We start from the raw sequence: 25,910 nt of genomic DNA on the forward strand, positions 1-25,910 counted from the left end.
ATTATTTCAATTAATTTTAACCTCAAATAAAATGATATGTTCCATTCACATCTTCAGAAAATGAGCAAAATGTGATTTGTTCCAAAATCGGGTCGCAGACCAGTCGTAATAGGTGTGCGGTCGCCTTAAATCATGTAAATCGAATTTGCGGTTTTTGTTTTTGTTTTACTATTTTTTCCACTTGGTATAATGGGTGGTTTCAAGTCCGGTGTTGGCTTTGGTGTTGGTGTTAATTATTGGAAGCACAATTTGGATTGCTTCCCCTAGCTATAGCTCCAAAACCTATTCTGAGTAATAAATGAAGAGCTCACTTTTCAGTTTAGTTGCAAAAGGGGTTAGGTCCACACAATTTTTTTTGGGAAAAGGATATCTTAAATAATATGAAGACAGGTAGATTTCTCTTATACACAATTTTATGTTCTCATGGTATATCATGAAATTTCAGTTTTGAATACAAATATTGCAATATAGGAGAATTCAGAAAAATTATTTTCTTTGAGTGGACCTAACTCCTTTTGCAACTAAACTCTTCTGAAGAACTCATTTGTCAAAAGGCCGGGGATAGGTCCATTTTTCATAAATTGTATTGTTTTCTGTTCCTAACTAACCTCTAAATTTTTAGTCACTCTGATGATACCAAAGACAATTTGAAATTCAAATAAAAAGGTGAATGAAAGTGGCGAAGAAAAATCACTTTTTTAATCAAAAGAGATTGATTTGATTTCAGTTTAGTTGCAAAAGGGGTTATAGGTCCACAATGATATTTTTTTTTAAATATGTAGAAAAAAATTGAAGACAGGTAGATTTCTTTTATACCCAATTTTATGTTCACATGATAGGGTAGTACATCATGACAAATTAGTTTCTCATAAGAATATTGCAATAAGTGAGAATAAAAAACATGGTTTTTCTCGGAATGGTCCAAAGTGGACCTAGCTAACATCTTTTGTAACTAAACTCTTCGTATGTAAAACTGATCTAGATCACAACTAATGAGTGACTTTTCAGGACCCGGGTCAGGACCATCTTCATTTTATGTTGGTTTTACAGTTTTACACTCGTGTAAAAAACAGTAACACCAAAAGGTCAACACTGAACTTGAAATCACCCATTGTCAAGTCAAACGCATTTATGTTGTCTCTCTTGTGTTTGCACAATTTTTTTACAGGCTGGGTATGCCGTATTGACTTGCGACTCTAATGATTGACAAAGCTCAACCATGTATTTTCACTTTCTTCGAGTAGACGACTGTGACCGTGAGTAAAAAAAAAAATCACAAAAATTCTCGTAAATTTTTTGTGTTTTTGCAGCTTATGATGATCGAATGCGGATTATTTGTGCTAGTTATTCTGTAATACAGTGTCTTGGTGGTATGAGAGGTGAAAATATTTAATTTGATGTGAAAATAAGGATGAAATTCTATGTCGTATTGAGTGTGAATGAGCGAGTCGCAGAGAAAAATGAAAGGAAAGTCGAGCTGGAGGGTCGCGTTGCGAGCGCGAGCCGGGGCGGATCGGCGCGTAGCGGCTAGCGGAGATGAGGTCCAGCGATTTCTCAATTGATATTTTCTTGGCTAGAATATGTATGGTAGTGCTAGTGGATCGTATTACCGAACACTTTTCATGAATTCAATCATATCAAACACATTATTCTCATCAAATTCATCAAACTTTCACCATAAATACACAATTACCTACAAAATATAAATATGTAAAAATTTTGCCGAAATCATTTTTCTGTTTTACGATAATTATTAGCTTCCAATCAAACCCCTCTTCGCATGTGAAATATTTTGGTCACTTGAAAAAGGTATCGTATTACCGAACGTGTTTTCTATGGGAAAAATTGAGACAACAACAAAATCACTGATGAGGTTTTTTTACCATATCTTAATTATTTTTAGAATATTAAGACTTTGAAAATGTGTTTTTGACCATTTTTCATCATCTTTCTATTCAGTTTCTCTTGGGAAGAATGTTGCAAATTTTTGAGCGTATGACATTATTTTCTGACGTGTATGATGCGCGTATTCGGTAATACAAGGCCGGTCGGTAATACAATCACTCACTCTACTCCATTTTCTGTCTCTATTGTGCTAGTTTCAATTTCGTTCTAGATCTAACCCCTGAAATGTTTTCATTGACCTATTCAAAACTTCGATGTCAGGCAGAGGTCAGGATAGATCATCAATCCCATCATGTTTAACTGGACAAACATTACAAATAACGCAGAAAATTTGAAAATGACTCTTCAGACTTCACTATGTAAAAACGCTGTTTAAAATTTTTAGCTTGTTTAACTAGCCTGTCACTCCAACAACTATTGTTAAAACTTTTTAACAACTGTTTGTAATTTTTAAATAAGTTGTTTAAAAAGTTTAAACAATTACAAAAAAGTTGTTAACAACTTGTAGTTAGAGTGACGTGACAGGCTTAAACAATGTGCTATTTTTATTTTTACTTTGTCTTTGTTCAGTCCACTTGAGTTTACTTTTACTCACACTCTTGACTTCAGTCTTCTCATGATCTGTGGCTGATCTGTCTTCAAAGTTTTTAAGATACCAAGATTCAGATTCAAGATTTAATGTGATTGCAGCTTAAAAGCTGAATTGACAGATGTGTTACAATTAAACTATGATTGAAATTAATCAATATTGTCAATATAACAAAAGAATCAAATATACAGAAATTACAATATAGATTCAAAATATTAGGGTATTCTCAGGTAATAGTGGTAAGGTAAGATAATAGATTCTACTTGAAAGTTAATGAGAAGATGCATTTTACTAAATATTTGAAAGACCATCTGAGAAGGTTGAGCAGAATTTCAATAAGAACTTATAATGATGCCATATATGTATTTCAAAAATCAATTAATAAAAAATATTGTTCAAAGGACAAGTCCACCCCAACAAAAAGTTGATTTGAAAAAAGGAGAAAAATCCAACAAGCAAAACGCTGAAAATTTCATCAAAATCGGGTGTAAAATAAGAAAGTTATGACATTTTAAAGTTTCGCTTAATTTCACAAAACAGTGTTATATGCACATCCTGGACGGTGTGCAAATTGGCAGACTGATGACGTCACCCACTCACTATTTCTTTTGTATTTTATTATATGAAATATGAAATATTCTCATTTTCTCCTCCTTGTCAAGTGAAACAAAGTTTATTTTCTCACTGAACATGTGCAGTTACCATTATTTTAACAGTTTATGGTTAAGTTAAGTTGGTCCTTATTGTCAAATCTGTAAATTTGAGATATTGTATTATTCAAACAATAAAAAACAAAAGAAATAGTGAGTGATGGACATCATCGACTCTCATTTGCATATCGCTGAGTTGCGCATTGAACTGTTTTGTGAAAAATAAAGCGAAACTTAAAAATGTCATAACTTTCTTATTTTACATCCGATTTCGATGAAATTTGCAGCGTTATGTTTGTTTGATTTTTCTCTATCGATTCAAATCATCAATTTTCTGGGGTGGACTTGACCTTTAAACCTGTCTGTTAGAAAATTGAGTGGTGTTGTAAAACTTTGAAAAGGTAACATCAGTTAACTGGCTAGTTTGAGAGCAACTTACATGACTTAAGAAAATGAATCACAAGAAATCAAATGTGAATATACTCAATCAAGAAAAATTAATGGTACTATAAAGTATAAATTGAAACATTTTTAAAATACATGAAAGCAATGACTAAAAATAAACAAGGCATATATCAAAATTATTTAAGAATATTGGTGCAAATTTGAGCTTTATAGTTAAATGTTCAACAAGCGGACAATGTTACCTTTGCTTTATCCTCACTTAAGACAGCTGAAATCCTGTTTGGAGGAGTTTTTAAACATTTTTGTACTTATAATTTCTCCTCCAAGAATTAGTCCAGCAGTGAATCCCTGACAAGCAGAGACTCACTCATACCCCTCATGACTCAATCAATTGGTTAATTTTATATTGTATCCAAAAGATGTGTGCTCTAAAAGAGTAAAGAAATTTTGCTGAAGGCATTTTTATTGAAAACGAACACCAATCGCAATTATGAAGGGGACTCATACTTGTTTCTTTTGCGTGATCGAATCACATACGTATAGGATGCTGGCAATTAGAGGCAGTGTAGCTCAGTCGGTTAGAGCGCCTGTTCCGGATAAGATCGTAGATCTCAACGTGCGTGGGTTCGAGTCCCGCAGCATGCCGGAAGACGTCTAACAAAAAACTGATGCTAGCGTTGTGTGTTAGCGTGCCTCACCGCTGTGTTCAGTGCGGGTGTGAATGCAGTTGTAAAACACTCCGTCCATCGGAAAGGACGCAAATGTTGGTCCCGTGTATAGGAGAGTCACAACCTATGCACGTTAAAACCAATACACTATTCGTCAAAGAGTAGGGTGTTCACCCGGTGTATTGCACCTGCCGGTCCCCGGTACTACAATACTGCAAGAATCTTCAGGATTGAAGGAGGCAGTGTAGCTTGAAGAAGAAGAAGAAGAAGAATGTTTGATTTAAAAGAATGGTCCAGGCTGGAGATATTTATATCTCAATAAATAGAGTAAAATTCACAGAGAAAATTTTTGAAAATTTGATCAAAGTCAGATAACGAAGTTATTGAATTTTAAGGATTTGCATTATTCCGTTGAAACAGTTCTAGGCATGTCTTCATGAATATTCATTAGGTAGGCTGATGATGTCATATTCCCACTTGTTATTTTGTATTTTATTGTATGAAATTAGGTTTATTCAAAAAATTTCTACCAAGAACGTAAACAATTGGATTGACAACTGATAAAGTGCATTAGTTATTTATTGCCGCTACTTATTTCATCATAATGGAGACATTTACACATTTATGAAAAAAATTAAACATTCATGATTTCATGTAATAACATATAAAGAAAAAGGAAAGTGGGGATGTAACATCATCAGCCCACCTAATGAATATTCATGATGATGCTGTGCATATAACTTTTTATAAAATATTGATAAACTTTAAATTCAATAACTTTGTTATTTGTTATCCGATTTTGATGAAATTTTCAGCATTTTGCTTTGTGAATTTTGCTCTATTTACCGGTATTTAGATATAAATATTTTCAGCCTGGACCATCCCTTTAAAAGAAAAACCTGAGGCGTAGTCCAGCTATTAAACGATTTTAACATTTTGTCACCAAACACAGACCTGTAAGAAATTGCAGACGTCGTAAGCAAGATGGACTATCGGTACGTGGACCAACAGGGGTCACAACGAACTGCCTCCCACGAAGACCAGCAGAGCGGTTTGCCGCATCATCAGCAACATTTACAACATCTGCCACATTTCAGTCACCAGCACTCCCTGCAACCGCCGCCACATCAACACATGCACCATGTATCACAACCTGTGTTTGTTGCTGCTGCTCCGCATAGTAGCAGGGAAGCTTACAACAGTCGGAGACAGAGTGGTCAAGATCTGCAATCCATATTAGAAGGTGAGTTGAGAGTGGATATCGGTACTTGAGGGAAGATATTTTGGGAAAGGGTAGCTACAATGTAGTAGTTGGAAAGTTTATAATAGTCCAAGATGGAGTGGACAAGATCTACAATCTTTATTAGAAGGCGAGTTCAGTTGAGTTTATAATAATAATAATAATATAGGGTATTTATATTGCGCACATATCCACCTTGTTAGGTGCTCAAGGCGCTCCTATATTACTCCTATATTATTATTATTTTATCCAGCATTTCAACAAAAATCAAATTACAAGCAATTTACTTAGTACAGAGTCAGATGGAACAAGGATTTCTACAGCAAAAGTCCAGTTTGGGAAAGGAAAAAGTAAAATAAAATACTATAGCCAGCAGGCTTTCCTCCCCGACCTGGATTTGTAATTTAACATGTAAGAGGACAGAAGTTTTACAATCTATTTTAGAAGGTGAGATGGTTAGAAAGAGAGGGGGATATTGGAAGAAAGAGGTAGATTTAAGACTTGTACTTGAAACGCTTACCAAATGATAGGATAGAAGTTTTACAATATATTTTAGGAGATGAGATGGGTGAAAAGACAGGGGCACAAAAAACTGAAGGAAAGGTGGAGATTTAGGTCTTGCCAATCTAAGAAGGTAAGAGGTCCGGTAAGAATTAGATGTAGACATTGACTGGAAAGAGTTTGAGGGACTTTGATACTGTAGATGTAACTCCATTCTTATGTGCTCATTTCAAATTCAATCCCTGTATGATATTTCTTTTGTAGTGGCTGGTCTTGTGCCGGTACGTCCGCCTTCCCACCACCCTCAGCATCCGCACCAGACCGACCAGCAGCGTCAGCCGTCGGACACCAGACCTATGCAACTCCTTTCTGATGGGGGACAACTCCCGAGGGACTACAGCAACGTTCCGCCGTCCCTCCAGCAACACCAGCAGCCTCAAGAAGACTACCAGAGGGACTTTGGATCACACCTCCCCCAGACATCCGCCATCAACTTGCGTCAAGACTCCGGTCTGGTCGATCTCTCCGACCGACCTCAACGGACCAACCAAGAATCTCAGGAGAATAACAACGATAGCGATCTTGAACCGCCTAGTATTCTGAGAGAGAAGCAACACCCGGGGCCCCTACCGCCGGCTTCATCACCACCTAAACTACCTCAAGGTATTGATTGTAGTAACATAATTTTATTGCAGTAAATAAATAACCGAATTTAGATATTTACAGCATTTTAAAATTGGTTATCCTGCTGTACTTCAATACCTAATAGGATTTGAACACTTCTTATATTGATGATTGGTTTTTCATGGTATTCTCATCATCCTCCTCTTTCATATCCTTTTTGTTCTTCTCTTCCTCTTTGCCTTCATTCCTATCCTCCGTTTCCTTTTCCCCCTCTCTTCTCCTTTTCTTCTGATTATTTCCTTCTCCTTCTTTTCCTCAACCTTCTCTTCATTTTCCCTTTCCTTCTGTTATCATTTCCTTATTCTCCTCCTCCTCCTCGTCCTTTTCCTTCTCTTTTTCCTTCACCTCTGTCATCATCATTATTTTAATTGTTAATACTACAATGTGTATTATCTTATTTTGATTAATATGCATGAGTGTCACTAGTGTGTCCTGATAGCATGATTTGACCATGCAACTGGGAATTCAAGTCCGACTCTAAATCATACTTTAACCTTTGTGAAACACTTCCCAGGACTTGTGTACTGTTTTTCTGAGAATGATAAGAAGAAGGTGATAGGAGTGAAGGCCGAGAAGACGGTTGAGAATAGAACAGAGTTTGGTGTATTCCTTGGAGCTCTGGTGGATGAAGCATCTGGATGTGTTGAGGAATCATCTTGGGAAGTATGTAATAATAATGATAATAGCTGGATTTAAAAGGCACTTTTTGCCTGAGGATAAGTGCTGATATTATTACCCCAGCTTTAGCTGTGCCACCCATCATGGAGCGTTGTGGCCCAGTGGATTAGTCTTCTGACTTTGAAACAGAGGGTCGTGGGTTCGAATCCCAGCCATGGCGCAATTTCCTTCAGCAAGAAATGTATCCAAAGTGTGCTGCACTCAACCCAGGTGAGGTGAATGGGTACCCAGTAGGAAGAAATTCCTTGAATTCTTGAGCGCCTGGGCAGCCCAGCTAAAGCCGGGGTAATAATAATAGCAGGGCCCGCTGGGAGAACAGTTTTCAGAACTGAAGTGGCTTCCCTGGGTAAATATACCTATATTATTATTACCCATATGGGCGCTTAAGCATTCGAGGAATTTCTTCCTACCGGGTGCCCATTCACCTCACCGGGGTTGAGTGCAGCACAATGTGGGTAAATTTCTTGCTGAAGCAAAACATGCCACGGTTGGGAATTGAACCCACGTCCTTCAGATTGAGAGACAAGAGTCAAAACCACTACACCACAATTAGTTGGTATTAATTTTCGCTTTCGTGACACACGACAAATACAAGAACTTCGGAAATATAATGTCAAATGCCTTTCCTTGACTCTGGACAAAGGACATATTTGCAATTTGGTATCACCAGCAAAACTGCTGTTGCATTTCATCAATTTTAGACAAAGACCTCCAAGCTGTCCATTGTCATTTCATGGATGCTTTCAATGCATTTACTATGTTCTTGAATCTGTTGTGTGCCGTGGATTGTCCCTTTATTGGAATATATATGAGCGAGCAATTTCCATGCACTGCTCTTATATCATTCATTGTTTATATTAAAATGCTACTGGCATTGGTATCACAAATGTTTAAAATGTTGAACAAATCCCATTAGCTTACACAAAAAACCCCAACCCCTTATGCTTATAATGCTTGCAGAATGTAATGATAATTATAGATATGCAGTATATTTATAGATTTCCGGAAACTGTTTGGCAAAATTGAATATTCTACTGCTCTACATAAGAACTCTCGAGTTAATTAATATGTAATTATGTCATTATTTGTAGAAATGTGAATTCTCTGTTTTTTAGTGTACATGTTAAACTAATATCCCCAGAAGAATGTAATGAAGAATGTTATGTTAAAGGGATGGTCCAGGCTGAATATATTTATATCTAAATAAATAGAGTAAAATTCACAGAGCAAAATGCTGAAAATTTCATCAAAATCGGATAACAAATAACGAAGTTATTGAATTTTGAATTGAAGTTTATCAATATTTTGTGAAAACAGTAATATGCACATCGTCATGAATATTCATTCGGTGGGCTGATGTCACATCCCCACTTTCCTTTTTCTTATTATGTTATTACATGAAATAATAAATGTTTATTTTTTTCATACATGTATGTGTATTAAAATGATGTGTCTCCATTATGATGAAATAAGTTGCGGCAGTAAATAACTAATGCACTTAATCAGTTGTCAATCCAATTGTTTTAGTTCTTGTAGAATTTTTTTGAATAAACCTAATTTCATATACTGTAATAAAATACAAAAGAACAAGTGGAATATGACATCATCCCACCTAATGAATATAAAGACATGTCTAGAACTGTTTTACCGGAATAATGCAAATTTTTAAAATTCAATAACTTCGTTATTTGTTATCCGATTTCGATCAAATTTTCAGCATTTTGCTTTGTGAATCTACATGTATTTATTGAGACATAAATATCTCCAGCCTGGACCATCCCTTTAACATGTGAATACTTTTTATTTTTCATTGATCAAATTTTCAGCATTTTGCTTTGTGAATCTATTCATTGAGACATAAATATCTCCAGCCTGGACCATCCCTTTATAGAGATAGTGATTTTCTGTTTCAAAAAATTGTCTTTTCCGTTTCTGAAAATCTGTAATTCCGTTTCAACTGGATCTAAAAATGGAAATTCCGTTTTGTCACTGAAAATGTACACAGCAAAAACCTAAATTCCATTTTGCACAGGTGAATTCCATTAATTTTTACATGAAAAGTATAAGAAAATAAGAAAATCACTGTCCCTTCCTTTAACGGGTGAATTCTTTCTATTTTTCAGTTGTGCCTCCTTGGCAAGATTCTCTATTACGTGGATGGCAAGTATAAACGTAATGAGAACTGGATGTTACATGTACAATGCGCTAGGAACGCAAAGGAACAGAACATAGAGGCCGTACAACGCTACGGGTATATTCATTTTCAATCGACCAAGATGATCGAACCTGGGTCTGAATTACGAGTCTACTACAGCGACGACTACGCCAAACACGCAGGCTTCAAGATCAAATTAAATGACCTCACCTATAAGGAAGGTAAATACAAAATTTATAACAAGATGATGTAGGGGTATTATAGGATTTTCATTTTTCAAAGGTTTTCTTTCACTATTTGTTGTTGTTTAGTTTTCAAAGGAAACCAAAACCCAAGAAGAGACGCAATCTTATTGCAAAGAGTAAAATGAGAGGAACAATTTAAAACAAGTTCATCAAAATCTGTTATGAAATAAGCAAGTTATGGGAGTTTGAAAACTCTTGTTGTACTTTCTATGGGGATCCTCAAATTGGCAAACATGCTTCAAAATGGCTGATTTTGTGGACAACTCTCCATTTGTTTTGTATACAAATTTTCAGATTTTCCTCATTATCTTTCAAATTGCACATTGCCTCCTGAGCACAACATATGTCATGGGAAAATATAATTCACACCACATATGTCAAGGTCAGGAGGAGATGATGTGAAATGTGTAAAGGGAAAAATCTGAAAATTTGTGTACAAAACAAATGGAGAGCTGTCCACAAAATCAGCCATTTTGAAGCATGTTTGCCAATTTGAGGATCCCCATAGAACGTACAACAAGACTTTTTAAACGTCAATAGCTTAACTCTTTAAATGCCGTTGGCAGCTATACGTGCCCTTAGCCCTCTAATGCCATTGGCACGTATACGTGCCCGGAGAACTTTTTTTTTTTAAACCAATTTTACAGCCAGAAAATCAACACCATATTTTCTGTTTTTTATGTTGTTATACTGGCCAGGAATTCACAATTCATTTTGTCATATAAAAAATAGTGGTTTACATAGACATTTTTTGAGTAAAATTGTATTTTTGCATCATTATTTTCAAGAGTTGATTTCGGATATTGCTGCGATCTGAATCAAGATTTCCCCTATTGACACGTGTGATATAACGGTTGTGTGTAGCAATACACGTACTTCTATGGGCAGAGCAAAGGCGAATGTGCGAAGACATTCAGCTCGGAATTGACCAATGACCGAGCGGTACGATGTTCCTCACCCAACACTACTCGCCCATTCGCTATTGTTACATGAATATTCATGAGCTATCGATCGGGTCTTTTGCAGGCCAGTATGGTAGTATTCTTGTGTCAAGGCTTTTTTCTGCCTGCAAATGTGCACGGTTTGGGGGAGATTTTTTTTGTGGGGGGGGGGTGCGGGGGAAAGGTCTTATACATTGTTTTTAGCATTGTCACAAAATTGTTCTCGTTATAAATATATGATTAAAGAAGCCTGTCATTTCCAACTCTCGTCTGCGCACTGCAATCATCACACTCATTATTTATTTATTCATCTATTATTGTTATTAATATTATCATTATTAGTATTACTATTATCATAATCATTATTATCATTATTGTTATTGTTATTATAATTATTATTATCATTATTCTTCTCTTTCACCTTCTTCTTAGTATAAAAGGGATGGTCCGGACTGAAAGTATTTATAGTTTTATATACAAAGCAGAATTCACTGAAAGCAAAACACCGAAAATTTCATCAAAATCGGATAACAAATAACAAAGTTGTTGAATGTCAAAGTTTAGTAATATTTTGTGAAAACAGTCATGAATATTATATTTATATATTATGTCATAAAAATTATTGTAATCATATCAATTGCATTTCTCCTGCAGCCAAAACTCTCTCTTCATAAACTTAAGATCAGGTAAATAATGGTTCATGTTCGTTTGTGTTTTTATAGCCCATACCATTATAAAAAAGAATGATTGATATTGTTACGCTTATTAATATCATCTTCAAACTTCTCGCAAAAATATGAATCGTTCAATATTGTCGACATGATCTGATGTCACCTAAAGTGATGTCAACTATGCCAGTGCAAAAGTAAGAAAGAAAGTATGCGTTTTGTTTTTAACTGTCAGGTTCAGATCTGCAGAAGGGGAAAGAGTGTGATGGAGAGGCGCTAGTGCCTACAAAAATGAAGCATGCACATTTGACAGTTTGTATCAACGTGGGAGTCACATTATATATATAAAGTATTCTCATGATGAAATCTGAAAGCTTCTACGACAAAAAAATGATTATTCATGTTCCTCCTTTGCTCCTTTTCGTCGCATACAGGGTTGTAAGCCGGTTTTCTAAATCTAACGACACCAAATTACGTACCAAGTTCGGTGGAAAAAACATCAAATTTACGGAAATAAACCTAAATATTATTTTGATCATTAGCAAAATGTATATTGTCAATGTGGCAAGGGCGAAATCAAAAGTATGATGTGTGTAAGAAAGGAAAAAAAAGAGAAAAAGGGAGTGAGCGAATCAAGCGAGTAAACGCACTTTTCATGATCTTTTATTTACAAAATTCTGTGAATGTCATGCACTTTCCGCAATGCGTTTTTTTCCATTCTTCCTCATTTGTTTTATTAGCGAGATATATTTTATATTAATCAATGTATCATTTCTTCCGATGATCCGCTTTCTTTTGTTTCTCCCTTTATGCCAGCAACAAGATGATGGGTAAATTCCCCTACACGCTGAGCTCTTATGTCAAATCTGATATCATATACTACTAAATGAAAAAAAATGGATCAAGCAAATTTGATAACAACACCAAATTACGTACCAAGTTTGGTGGAAAAATAAACATCAAATTTGCATCGGTTACGGAAAGAAACCTTAATATCATTTTGAGCATCAACAAAATATATGTTGTCAATGTGAAAAGGGTGAAATAAAAAAATATGATGGGTATAAGGAAGATTAACAAAAAGAGAAAAATGTGAGTGAGCGAATCAAGCGAGTAAACGCACTTTTCATGATCTTTTATTAACAAAATTCTGTGAATGTCATGCATTTTCCGTAATGCGTTTTTTAAATTCTTCCTTATTTGTTTTATTAGCGAGAAATAATTTATATCAATCAATGCATAATTTCTTCCGATGTTCCGCTTTCTTTTGTTTCTCCCTTTTTGCCAGCAAAAAGATAATGGGTATATTGCTTCGTTATTTATGTTCCCTCTTTTATTTTTCAATTTCCTGTATTTTTGATTTGTCAATATATAGCCTATACATGTACATTTCTTCAATCTTAAATCTTATCTTTATCCTTTATTTCTAAATATGCAAAATAGGCTCCAGCTACAAGATAATTAAATTATTTTAAACTATTTGTTTTTTGTATGCTTTTGATAAGTGGAAGTAACGATGCCAGTGTTTGTGCTGGTGGTCGTGGTGGTGGAGGTGTACTGTTTTCCCCGTGATTTCTTGTTCTCATTCTCGACATTATCCATGCCATCTTTACCATCATCCCTATCATCATCATCATCATCATTTAGATTACAGGAAATTTGACGTATATTGTCGATGCTAAATGTCTTAAAGTCAAAACAAATATTTGAATAAAAATTATGTACTTTAATGGCAATAAGTCAATGGAAGGTGTTGGGGAAAGAGACAGAGGAATCTTAATCTTGATCTCAACGGAGAGAAAAGCTATTGTGCGTATCGGAACCTTTGAAAGTATTCAATTGTCAAATCAAAAGACGCACGCGTGGCCCGATTTCTATTAACATCCTGTGCTAAATTGCTCTCCTCGATAATAGGTCAGGAAGGAGTGCGGATTAGACATTCCTCATGAAAGGGAGTCTGGGCATCTATTGTTCATGACTTGGTGGCATGAACAATAAAAATGCAGTCGTTATCAGACAGGTGGCTACTTTGCTCGCTTGTGGAATGAATGAAGCCTAAAGTTTGAAAATAATTATTCAAAGACATAATATGCAATGGGGCCCTTTTCTTGTCTAAAATTGCCATTATATTTTCATATTTATATTGCATTATATTATCCACACGAAAAAGAATATCCGGCATGTATTGTCCATTCCTTGGCATGTACGAGATGCATAGTTGGCCCAGATTACAGTGTGTAAATTGTCAAAATACCAGTCTTATAATGACTGTAATCACAAAATTCTAATTGCGTAATTATTCATTATATTTATCTTAATTTTGGTTACCCTGGAAGCCGGGGGGGGGGGGGGGTCTATTACTTCAAAACGGCTCAACATTAACATTTTTTAGAAAGTTTTAAAATGAGTGTTCACAAATATCAACGTTCATAATATTTTAAGCGATTCATTTGACCGACCAGGACACCCAGTTTTTGTACTGCTGTAAAAAGTAATTGTAGTTTCATAGTAGTAGTGGTAGTAGTAGTAGTAGTTTTGTTACTTTCATTATAATTATCGTTTATCATTAAAGCACAAAATCTATGCAAAGATATAAAAGTAAAATAAAAGTGAAAAAAAAACACGATATGAAAAAGAAAGGAGAGAGAGTCCAGAGATTACGAGAGATGGATATAGATGGAATGAGAGAGAGAGAGAGAGAGATGTGAGATCAGTTAGTTACGTAATAATGATAACGTATGAATATTATGCTAGAATTATGTTTTGTAATAAATACATTTAATTTTGTATTCAACCTTGGTCACCACAAAAAGGGCTAAAAATCAACATAAACATTTCCACCTGACCTCACATTACAGAACAAATAGGCCTATTTTCTTTTTGAAAATTTGTATTGAATTTTTAGTTTGCAACTGATCTGCATTTCCTCTTCTTGATTCACGAAAAATAAACATTTTTTCTTAGTTCTGTGTACTTTGCCAAGAACGCCCATATTATTTTGTGGGATTTTACACCCCAAACCTGTTAGTATTGAATCTGTCCGATCCCTCTTTATCTATATTTAAATATATCATCTTTAGTTTTCTATATTTTGTCTCCTTCTGACTGGCAATAACTTTGTTACAGTACGAAAGCCCGTATAGTATGTACGACGAATCGACCCTGACAAAATATGACTAAACTTTACACTGATTCATGCTTTAGAACGATAGTTGAGTGGGTCGCAAATGCTTTTTGCCGACACTGGATATAAATCGCCTACATTATCCAAAACAGTATATAGTTGTGTGTATCGCACACCACAAATCGTATCCAGGTTACGATTTTTCTAAAACATGTTTTTCATTACGACAATATTGACAAGAATTGAAATGACATAAAATTCACACTGCGCTAATAATTTTGTTTCCCCCATAGCGGTTGTTTCGGAATACCGCGCATTCTGAAAAATTACAGGGTCTTGTTTTGAAGACTACATGAATGTAAGGGTACGGTTGGCTGCACTGTAAAGATACATGGCTCTAATATTATTGTGTGTGTTTGCGTGGGGATCGCAGCTGTGCTGTGATTGGTCACTTGATCGACGACAATGCCCTTTTTTGGAAAGGGCGGTTTCAATTTCGTGTGTATAAACCCTCTCACATTTCAGAGGAAATAACTTGAATAGCAAAATAGTATTTCATTAAAGAGAGCATTATTTTTCATATTTCTGTTTGTTCAATTTCATCAATAGATACGTCATTTGAAAGGGTAAACATTGAACTTTCATTTTATCTTCTTAATTTGTTGGTATCTCTTCAATTACTCAGGTTATTTACTCTTTGAAATGTTCATGAAATCATAATTTTCTAGGTTTTACTTATTGAAAAAAACGATGTAAAATATTTCATCTTTTCTCAATTTTTCCGATTGCAAATATGAAAGGTCATAATATGATCATAAAGTCCATGAACCATGCATCATTTCTTATGTAGAAGGTTTCATTATACAACGTTCGGGTAAAGAGTTATGACCGTTTTAAAATCGGTCTCTGCTTACGTTTCGGTCAATTTAGGATTCCCTCGAATATCCCTGGCACTAGAGGGGTATTGGGCATGGCATAGTAAGAGTTAATTATTTCATAACCGATTTTGATGAAACTTTTTGAAATTGTTCCTCCCATTTTACTCTTTCCAATAAGATTGCTTCTCTTCTTGGGTTTTGGTTTCCTTTAACAGTTCTCTCATTCAGAAAAGAACAAATGCGCCAATATATGATGTTTATGTACACGATGTTTAGGTTTAGTCACATAGACTGGTAATGAAGACTTTCAGCTTATAAATAGTAATTTAAGTTACCGGTAATCTTTTTGTTTCCCCAACATCCATGTGTGTCTCCTGCTATTGCTTGTATTTTCTATGTTTATTGATTATGCCAAATGCAAATAATAACTACAATGAATATATATATGAAAATGACAGTGTTACTGATAATGACACTAATTGTGACAGTGATGCTGATGATAATAATTGTAGTGATATTGACAATGATAATAATGATAAGATAACTATAATGACAGTGCTAATGATAATAATCATGATGATAATGATAATATAAATGTTAACATTATTGTTTATAATAATAACAAAAACAACAGTAACCAATATTTCTTGTTCACATTTTTTTTGGTCTTCTTTTGTCATGCAGAGACGGATAACTTCCAATGCAAGGAATGTCAGTGTTTCTACAAATCTGCTAAGCGCATGATGCGACACATCAAACTGGCTCATGACTCTGAGCATACGGGTGAAATACGACCTTTGTTTACTTGGGAAGTCAAGAAGAAGCTCACCGAAATCAGACAACCATCCTCGACTCATCCGGTCAGAAACGCCGACAACCGTTTTATATGCGTGACGTGCGGCAAAGACTTTCCAACCAGAGGACGGCTGGCGGCCCACGAGACTTTCCATGATTTCGCTGGTGGGATGTACGTCTGCGACCACTGCGGGGAAGCGTGCGAGAATGCCGAGATACTGACAAAGCATATTTTAAAGCATCAAGGCCGACCATTTAGATGTGAGATATGTAGTAAGATATTCACCTCAAAGACCAGCCTACATCAGCATGAACGTGAGGTACACGGCTGGCGATGCACCAAGTTCTCGTGTCAGACTTGTAAACAGGAATATGAGGATTTAGCAGAATTCAAGAAACACCAGTGTAACGATTCTGGCAAAACAGTACAGAAAGAAGATGGAATAAAAAATGATAAATCAACAGCTTCCGCGAAAGCAACAGATGAAGGTGGAAAGGGTAAGGTTTCCGACAAGCAAGCGGAAGTCTCGTCGGCGTTTCCCGTTGATATGCTCGGAAAGCGGTTCTCGTACTTTGACCGCCCGCGGCCGTACAAGTGCCGTCACTGCGGCATGAAGTTCCGACAGTACAACCAGCGGAAATACCACGAGCAGGAAGCGCATGAAGGTAAGGGTACATACCAGTGTCCACAGTGCTCACAGAGATTTGCTACCAGATGTAACCTTGATACCCATCTTAAGAAACATAATCCCATCAGACCGTTCCAGTGCCAGCTTTGCGACCGATCCTTCGCGTCCGCGAATGCTCTATCCAACCATCAAGGGGAACATACGGGGGCAAAACCTTACAAGTGTACCGTGTGCGATCGAGGATTCAGAACGCAGAAACTCATGGGAAAGCATCGGACACGTATGCACGGCAAACGCGAAAAGCGCTTCGCCTGCTCCTTCTGCGACAAGCGCTTCATGGAGCGATCGAGCTGGCGGAACCACGAGAGGCGTCATAAAGGTATCCGACCCCACGTGTGTTTGGTGTGCGGGAAGGGATTCTCCAGCAAGGACTCTATGGTGGTGCATCAACGTATTCATACGGGAGAAATGCCATTTCAATGCGATAAATGTGGAAAATCATTTAGGAACAACCACAATCTTACAGCTCATCTTCTACATCACACTGCAGAAGGTCACCCAGATAACATCTAGGAATGTACTACACTGAAGGCTGAAAAACAAGGTCTTCACTACAAACAGTGGCTGGACATGGTGGCTCAGTGGTAGATTGTCTGCCTCCTGACATCATGGGTTCAATCCCCAGCCGAGTCATACAAAAACTAAGACATAAATGGGACCTTCTTGTCAGGTGCTTGACGTATTTGAAACACTACGGCCCGAATTCACAAAGGTGGTTTTGAAAATCCACAGCTGAATCTATGGTGTAGGCAGATTTCCTGTATAAAAAATTCCAATGCTGGTGCGCCCTTTTGTCACAGTGCGCCAACTTGACGCCTGTTACCATGGTTAGATACGCTATTTTATTCATGAGTCCACTGTTTGAAGAGTGGACTCATTAATTCAAACAGTGGACTCATGAATAACATAGCTTGGATAACCACGGTAACAGGCGTCAATTTGGCACACTGGGACAATTGCGGGCATCAACATTGGACATTTTTAATATACGTGGTAATTTAAGTGTAATTTTTACAGGAAATCTGCATAAACCATGGACTCAACCGTGAGTTTTCAAAACCACCTTTGTGAATTTGGGCCAATGTATTATAATAATGTTATAACACATTCATAAAAGCTGAAGTGGCTACCTTGAGTAAATAAGAATTATTATTATTTGGGATTATGTCTACAAATGAATTGCACTAAAGGTTGAAAAACAGAAGGTCTTAATACAAGAACATTGATTTTATCTAGGAATGTTGTACTGGAGGTTGAAAAACAGAAGGTCTTTCTGACAAAACAGTGATTTTTATCTGGAAATGTATTCTGCTGTCTGATGACGAAAGGAAGTATCTCTGTATGGAATGAGTTTCAAAGTAAATGAGGAAAATGTGTCATTCTCTTACATGGAAATATATAGAGTTAATACTTGCTTTTGAAACATTTACACTATACGTTTCAAAATTTGGGGGCTGTGTGACTCCAATTCCTATGTAATCATTTAGATTATACAGAATTCACCCCAAATCAAGAAAAAAGTCAATTTTGAAGAAAAATATCAATTTAATTCCTTTTGTCGTCCTTTTGCAGTATTGTGCTTAAGATTGAAAAACAGAGATTATGAGAAAAGGGGTGTTTTATACTTTTCTACCCAACAAGGATTGAGTTGAGGTCGGCCTTGAGGCCATATTTTGCCGGCCTTGGTAATGGCTCTCAGAGCAGATTTTATCCAGTGGCCTGGTGACTTGACTTTAAACTCTCGTCTTCAACTCTATCCCTGTCCATCAAGCCAAAATATTGTGATTAGCTTTATAGGCAATATGAAGTTGAATTGAGTTTAGGCCTCAGTTTTCAGAATCACTAGGTGGTACCATTTCTTAACCAATATCTCTAAAATGCCCCCAAATGTGAATTACTCCCTTGTGTTTCTCACACCTTTCAACATCTGAGAGTTTGTCACTTCAATCATTGCCACAGATTGTCCTGTATGTTTTGTGGTAGAAAATGCAGTAAACAGTTTGATATTGGACAAGATCAAAACCTGTCCTGTTGGTGCAAGAACGCCCTTAGCAAAACATTTTTGTGCACCCTATCAGTACAGAAATGCCCTTATGCGTGCTGCCAAGGGAGTTTTGTACCCATGGGATGGGCAAAAGCGTGGTTTATAGACGTTCTTGCACCGACATGACAAATGCATCTTTTATTCTGTAGAGGGTCAAAATGTGAGGTATGTCTTTCTATTTGTCAAACCTTTGTGACATCTGGCAGGTTGTCTCTATAATCCTTGCCGCTGTCCTGTGTGTGTGTTCTGGGCTCTGTAACACAAAGGTTTGCAATCGCTAAATACCAATGACCTATCAAGATCATCGTTGCATGCGCACTCTGTTTAAAATACTGACCTGGGGGTCGTTTTCATAAAGCTGTTCGTATTAAAGATAAGAGCGACTTTAAGAACCACTGGTGAACCTTTCTTATGCGCTAAACCCTTGCCAATGAATATTCCATTTACCACAAGAAAGAATCACCAGTCGTTCTTAAAGTCGCTCTTAACTTACGAACAGCTTTATGAAACACCCACCTGGGTCCCGTAACACAAAAGTTAGCGATTGATCGTACGCTTGATCTTCACGATTGATTGTACATTGTAGTCAATGGAATCAATCGTAGAAAGATGTTACGGGCCCCTGGTGAGTGTTTCATAAAGCTGTTTGTAAGATACGAATGACTTTGTGATCCTTCGTTGTGCTATGTCGTATCCCTACATGTACGTAATTGAGTTATGACCTGAAAACATGTTCCAGTCGTTTGAACTTTACGAACAGCTTTATGAAACACCCACCGGGAACCAATCAGTGTGGTTCTTTCATGTTTGCAATTCATCGCTAACCTTTTGCTTTATACCCCCGTCACACTTATTCGGAATCAGCGGGAATCGATCAGAAGCAGCCGGAATGAAGAACTTTCAAAATTCGTGCCACATACGGGAGGGAATTTGAAATTTTCACTACTTTTGCAAAAATGTCGTTCGAATACTTAAAACGTCCTTTGATCCCGCCTCGAATGATTCTTGCACATTCCGGGTGTATTGACTGTCGAATGCAGCTCGAATACAGTCAGAACACAGGAAGAATATTAAGAATGCTGTTAGAATGCAGCAAGAATATTTAGAATGCAGTCAGAGAGCAGTCAGAATGCACTTCGAATGTCGTTCGATATTTCTCCACTTTGAATGCACTTCGAAAGTTTTGAACATTTTCATTCTGACGGCATTCCGGCTCATTCCGCCTCTAGTGTGACGGGGGTTTTACGGAACCCGGGTGTGTGTCATGATAGGGGAAAATGCAGTAAACTACTTTATATTGGTCACAACTCTCTATTATTTTGTAGAGGGTCATTTTAAGTACATGAATTCATGAGGAAGGAACAATGTGTGTATAGATTACAAACAACTTCAATCCAACATCTCATTTGTTAACATTAGCAGCAAAGGTTTGGTGTTTCCATGATGAAACCTACATGTACTCATGTGTATGTAAGGAATATGGTTGAGAATCCTTTCATTATTTGTAGACCCCCCCCCCTTTTTTTTGCATTTCTCTGAAATAACTAAGTATTCATTTAATCAACTCTGTATTATTTATGCAATGCAATAATGTAATAAACCTTTTGTATGTCTGACATTCATTTTCTCCATCCTCACCTCACTTCATGAGTCTTGCAGCCTTCTAGAATGGGGAGAAAATTATTTCAGGATGGTAAATGGAGGAAGTGCGGGGGGGGGGGGGCATACAGTTGTGCTCAATGTCTTTTTCAAGATAGGGCACGTAACGTACGTAATGTAATAAGGGTGTCAAAACACCAAAATAATGAAGGAAAAAAATGACAAAATTTGTGAGGGTACAAAAAAAACTAAAATATTTTATAAAAGATGTACTTTTTCCCGCAACAGTCAACACTACGTGTTAAGAGTACGATTTGCACGAGGTGTGGGAGGTGGGGCCGTACTAAACCCAATGATGTAGGTAACCTCCAAAACTCAATAAACCCTAATCCTTATCTTTACATTATTCCGAACCAAAAACTCTTACAATCCTGACTCTAACCCTATGCCCTCTGAGATATTAAGACCGGAGCAAATGTTGTGTAACCCATAGACCGAGCCACAAGAATGAAAAAATTCAATATTTAAAGGTCAAGTCCACCCCATAGAGAAAAATCAAACTAGCATAGTGCTGAAAATTTCATCAAAATCGGATGTAAAATAAGAAAGTTATCATATTTTAAAGTTTCGCTTATTTTTCACAAAAAATTGATATGCACAACAAGGTGAGTCAGTCGATGATGTCCATCACTCACTATTTCTTTTGTTTTTTATTGTTTGAATTATACGATATTTCATTTTTTATGGATTTGACAATAATGACCAATTTGACTGAACCATATAGTATTAAACAATGCTAGTTACACATGTTCAGGGAGGAATTAACCGTTGTATCACTTGCCAATGAGGAGAAAATAAGAATATTTCATATAATAAAATACAAAAGAAATAGTGAGTGGATGACATCATAGTCTCCTTATTTGCATACCAGCAAGGATGTGCATATAAACTGTTTTGTGAAATTAAGCGAAACTTTAAATTGTCATAACTTTCTTATTTTACATCCGATTTGGTGAAATTTTCAGTGTTATGCTTGTTGGATTTTTCTCTTTACATTGAAATCAACTTTTTTTGGGGGTGGACTTGTCCTTTAAATGGACAATGAATCCCAAGCACATGGAGCAATAAGGATTAGTAGAAGTGTACATGTTCATGCGAGATCCCAGGAAGCTGTGTTAAAATGTGCTTTGTAATCATTTTGAAAGAGAAAAACTCTTGCATTATGTTGGGTACACCTTGGTTGACCAATCTCTCAAGATTAACATGTTGAAGCTATCTCACAATAAGGGTGCGGCTTTCGCACATGAATGTGCATGTATGAAACGCCCATATTTTCAGAAGGCTGTATTTTGTTGGGTAATAAATGGAGATGATCTCTATTAAAGGAGAATGAAACCCTTGAAACCAGCTGAATCCATATCAAAGGGAAAAATCAAAGAAACATATTGTTGAAAGTTTGAGGAAGATTGAATTATGAATAATAAGAAAGTTATGAGCATTTGAATATTGAGATCACTAATGCCATGTAGATCCTCCCATTGGCAATGCGACCAAGATCTGTGATGTCACACACGTACAACTCCCTCATTACTTTAGTACTTATTTCACTTATATTCTCACTTTTATAGAGTCTATCACAAGGTGAGATGTTCTCTTTATGAGAGGACAAGTACAGAGGTTTCACAACATTATATCATTGATGAATCGTTTGTCATATGATTAGAATGAGCAAAAAGAGATGTTTTGGGGTATATTTTCAGTGTCCAAAAGGGGAGAGTTGTTATTCTGTGACATCATAGATCTTGGTCGCATTGTCAATGGGAGGATCTCCATAGCATTAGTGATCTCGACATTCAAACGCTCATAACTCTTCTATTGCTAGTCCTATTTTACTCAAACTTTTGTTGATCTTATTCTATGATTTTTCTGCTTTCACAAAAGCTAACTTGCTCCAAGAGTTTCATTCTCCTTTAACTAGGGTGACATTGTACATGAATCGGTTCAAAGATTGTATCTGATTGGAAGGACTAGTGATTTTCCATTTTAAAAACGGTCTACCGTTTTGGAAAACGTGTTATTCCATGTCAAACTTGATCCAAAATAGAAACTCGGGTTACGTCTTAGAAAATGTACACAACCAAAACAGGAATTCCATTTGCCAAAGGTAAATTATGTACACATTTTGACATAAAATGTAAAGAACCAAAACAAATTTCCTGCTGGATTTACTGGTAAACAGGCAATCACTGTCCCTTTATTTATACATGTATGTGAATATAGTCTTGTGTATGTAGATTTGCAATAGTACATTCTACTCATATTTAAAGCTGCTTTTTTAAACAGTGTGAAATGAATAAATTAAATGTAAGGTTTGGCCCTTACACTCATGTAATTTTTTTTTTATAAATCAAGGTCTATGGTTCATGTGTCGTGTGTAAAGCCTTTAATCTTCTCTATCTTCATTAACCTCTGATCCCAGTAGGGTCACTTGCCATTGCAAATGTGTATGCATGCTTGTTCTAAATTTCAAGGAAAGTGGCCATTATCCCACCCTGTTTGCAAACATTCAGTGTCCACAAAACTTAGAATGGGGGGGGGGGGGGGGTCAGAGGACATTGTGTTAAAAAATGAAACTGGGATATACTTCAACAAGCTACCAACATCTTTGAGCTGTGATAATCCTTATTTTGCATGTTTTTTCCTGCAAAAAGTAGATTTGTCAAAACTTGTCCTTGAAATTGCATGAAATAGGAGTCTTCTTGGATTCCCAGAACAAGCAATGTTATTTTCCCCTCTTCATCATCATACATGAATGCTCAACTCAAATCCAAAAACTAAGTCTTAAGCAAATTCTCATCCTATCTTTTGGCCGAATTAATCAGCATACATTTATGCATTGAAAATTCATTTCTTAGTCATCTTTGGAACCTATACCAATATTTTTGAATAAATCAATGAGTGAATTCCAAGATTTAATTTTTGACAAGAGGTAAAGAGACCTTCATCCTCTTTCCTTTTCTCTTCTCCCCTATTAACATACACTGTACAGTGCATCTCAGAAAAAAAAACCAAGAATAATAATAATAGTTCTTGATTAGCGCATAACACATGAATAACGTCTCTATGCGCTTCCAAAGGACTTGGATATTATTACCCAGGCTGTAGCTCAAGCAGCTTTCCAGCGCTCGGCATTTCAAGGAATAAATTCCTGCCAGGTACCCATTCACCTCACCTGGGTTGAGTGCAGCACAATGTGGATAAATTTCTTGCTGAAGGAAACTACATGTATGCCATGGCTGGGATTCGAACCCACGACCCTTGGTTTCAAAGTCCGGAGACTAATCCACTGGGCCACAATGCTCAATTATTCTCAATGATTTATCAAAACTAAAAATTACAATAGGCAAATACCTATCATTGTAAAGCTTAGAATCTCCTCTTTCATCTTGTATAACTCGAATGATTCTTCTTTCACACATGTTCTGTGATTGTGTTATCTAATTGAAGAGCAAATAATGAACTTTCTGTACATGTGATTTTCTTTTTGAATTCAGATACCATCTGCAAATTTTCTTCAAATTGTTTGTACTCAAACATGAATTGAAGAATCATTTGAGCTATACCAGAGGAAAGAGGAGGCTCTATTAAAGCTTAACAATGATAGGTCATTTTCCTTCTATATTTGTGATTAAGTTATGATAAATCAATGAATCTTGGTTTAGTTTTTTGTGGGGCACGCTTTATACAGAGGGTTCCCACAATAAGTCAAATTTGAGGACAAACAATGAAAGGCTGTGCAATAAATTGTGATCAATTATTGCTTATGGTCTAATACTCAGGTTTCCCTGTTGTCATCCATTTTGACATCACATTGGAACCCTCTGGCACGAATTCACCAAGGTGGTTTTAAAAATCCATGGTTGAGTCCATGGTTTATGTAGATTTCCTGTATAAATTACGCTTAATTTAGCGCGTATCGGGCGCGTGTATAAAAAAAATTATTCATGAGTCCACTGTTTGAAGAGTTACTCAAAACAATGGACTCGTGAATAAAATAGCGTATCTAACCATGGTAACAGGCGTCAATTTGGCACATTGTGACAAAAGCACGCACCAGCATTGGACATTTGTTATCCACGCACCCGATGCGCGCTAAATTAAGCGTAATTTATACAGGAAATCTAAAATCATGGACTCAACCGTGGGTTTTCAAAACCACCTTTGTGAATTTGGGCTTCTAGGCCTTCTCTGACTTGCCATTTTTTTGTTGTTGCCTGGACCTTCTTTCTCAATCTCATCCAACTTCTTTTGGCCTTTCTCTCTATCTTTCCTTGATTTTCAAAACCACCTTTGTAAATTCGGGCTTCTAGGCCTTCTCTGACTTTTGCCATTTTTTTGTTGTTGCCTGGACCTCCTTTATCAATCTTATCCAACTTCTTTTGGCCTTTCTCTCTATCTTTCCTTGATTTGCTATTTCCCCTTTTATTTTCCACTCTTTATCCACAAGTGCACGCACACACATTTGTACAGACCAGGGGACCGTTTCATAAAGCTCTTTGTATTGCGCATGTAATGGCGGATTATCGTGTCTTTTCCAAAATCAGATACCCACAAATATCCCCCTTTGAACATAATTGTGATAATGTGAGGGCATTTCCTATAATGCTTTTTAAACCTTGAAAATACTGAAGTTTTATTCAAATTGTTCAAAATAAGTTTGATCAACAAGATTGGATTATAGGTATAGCTTTCGGGAACGACATTGACCAAGAATCTAATTTACTACCCAAGATTCAGGAAAGGATCACCAGTCGTTCATAAAATCGTGCATAACTTCACACCAGCTTTTTTAAACACCATTAATATGATTTTTTTTTTAAATACAACTCTTTGTGAAATGGGCCCCAGGGTCCAGTTTCACTAAAATTTGTTATAATGATAAATGCACAATTTCTATTACAATTCTATCATCAGCCAATCAGATTGAAGGATTTCAATAGCTTTTAACTGTTATTACAAATTTGTTATAAGAAGTTTTATGAAATGGGGCCCAGATCTTTCAAACTAAATCTATATGAATCTTTATAATTAAAGGGGAATCCAACCTTGTTTATAAAATGGTTTTTGACATGAGAACAAAAATAAAAAATAAACTATGGTGAACATTGAAAACGAAACAAGGACAATTTGAAATCTCTATAGGTGATTTCAACTTATTAAAACTTATAAAATGGCATGGATTCTATCTTTCATATTTTTCTTCTGATCTTGTTCAAATGTTCACCTATCTACTTTTTTGATTTTCCTTTCTCCTCTAAACGGCTTTTTATTTGGGTTGATCCCCTTAACAAATACAACTTGAGTGTCAATTTCATTGGGAGGATGGCAAATAAGATCTGATAAGCCCTTTAATCGCGTATTTCATTCAACAGACCATGCACTTTCATGAAAC

At 36.3% G+C, this 25,910-nt stretch overlaps 1 protein-coding gene across 1 annotated transcript; it reads left to right on the forward strand.

Annotated features, from left to right (window-relative positions):
* The first annotated feature begins 1,176 nt into the window (after positions 1-1,176).
* Positions 1,177-20,475, forward strand: LOC129266126 (zinc finger protein 93-like). Its single transcript, XM_064103983.1, has 6 exons — positions 1,177-1,256; positions 5,170-5,460; positions 6,223-6,621; positions 7,157-7,305; positions 9,444-9,696; positions 16,016-20,475. The coding sequence occupies exons 2-6, from the start codon at positions 5,202-5,204 to the stop codon at positions 17,326-17,328; spliced, it is 2,373 nt and encodes a 790-aa protein (XP_063960053.1). The 5' UTR covers positions 1,177-1,256; positions 5,170-5,201; the 3' UTR covers positions 17,329-20,475.
* Positions 20,476-25,910: the final 5,435 nt, after the last annotated feature.

Source organism: Lytechinus pictus, chromosome 8 (assembly GCF_037042905.1).
Source record: "Lytechinus pictus isolate F3 Inbred chromosome 8, Lp3.0, whole genome shotgun sequence".
NCBI classification, from domain to species: Eukaryota; Metazoa; Echinodermata; class Echinoidea; order Temnopleuroida; family Toxopneustidae; genus Lytechinus; species Lytechinus pictus.

What these genes read in the sequence shown, in the direction of transcription:
- LOC129266126 (XM_064103983.1), top strand. Translation starts at nt 5,202, where the DNA reads ATGGACTATCGGTACGTGGACCAACAGGGGTCACAACGAACTGCCTCC. An exon ending in ACCACCTAAACTACCTCAAG is followed by an intron (nt 6,622 to 7,156) that starts GTATTGATTGTA and finishes AACACTTCCCAG; the next exon opens with GACTTGTGTACTGTTTTTCT. An exon ending in TTGAGGAATCATCTTGGGAA is followed by an intron (nt 7,306 to 9,443) that starts GTATGTAATAAT and finishes TCTATTTTTCAG; the next exon opens with TTGTGCCTCCTTGGCAAGAT.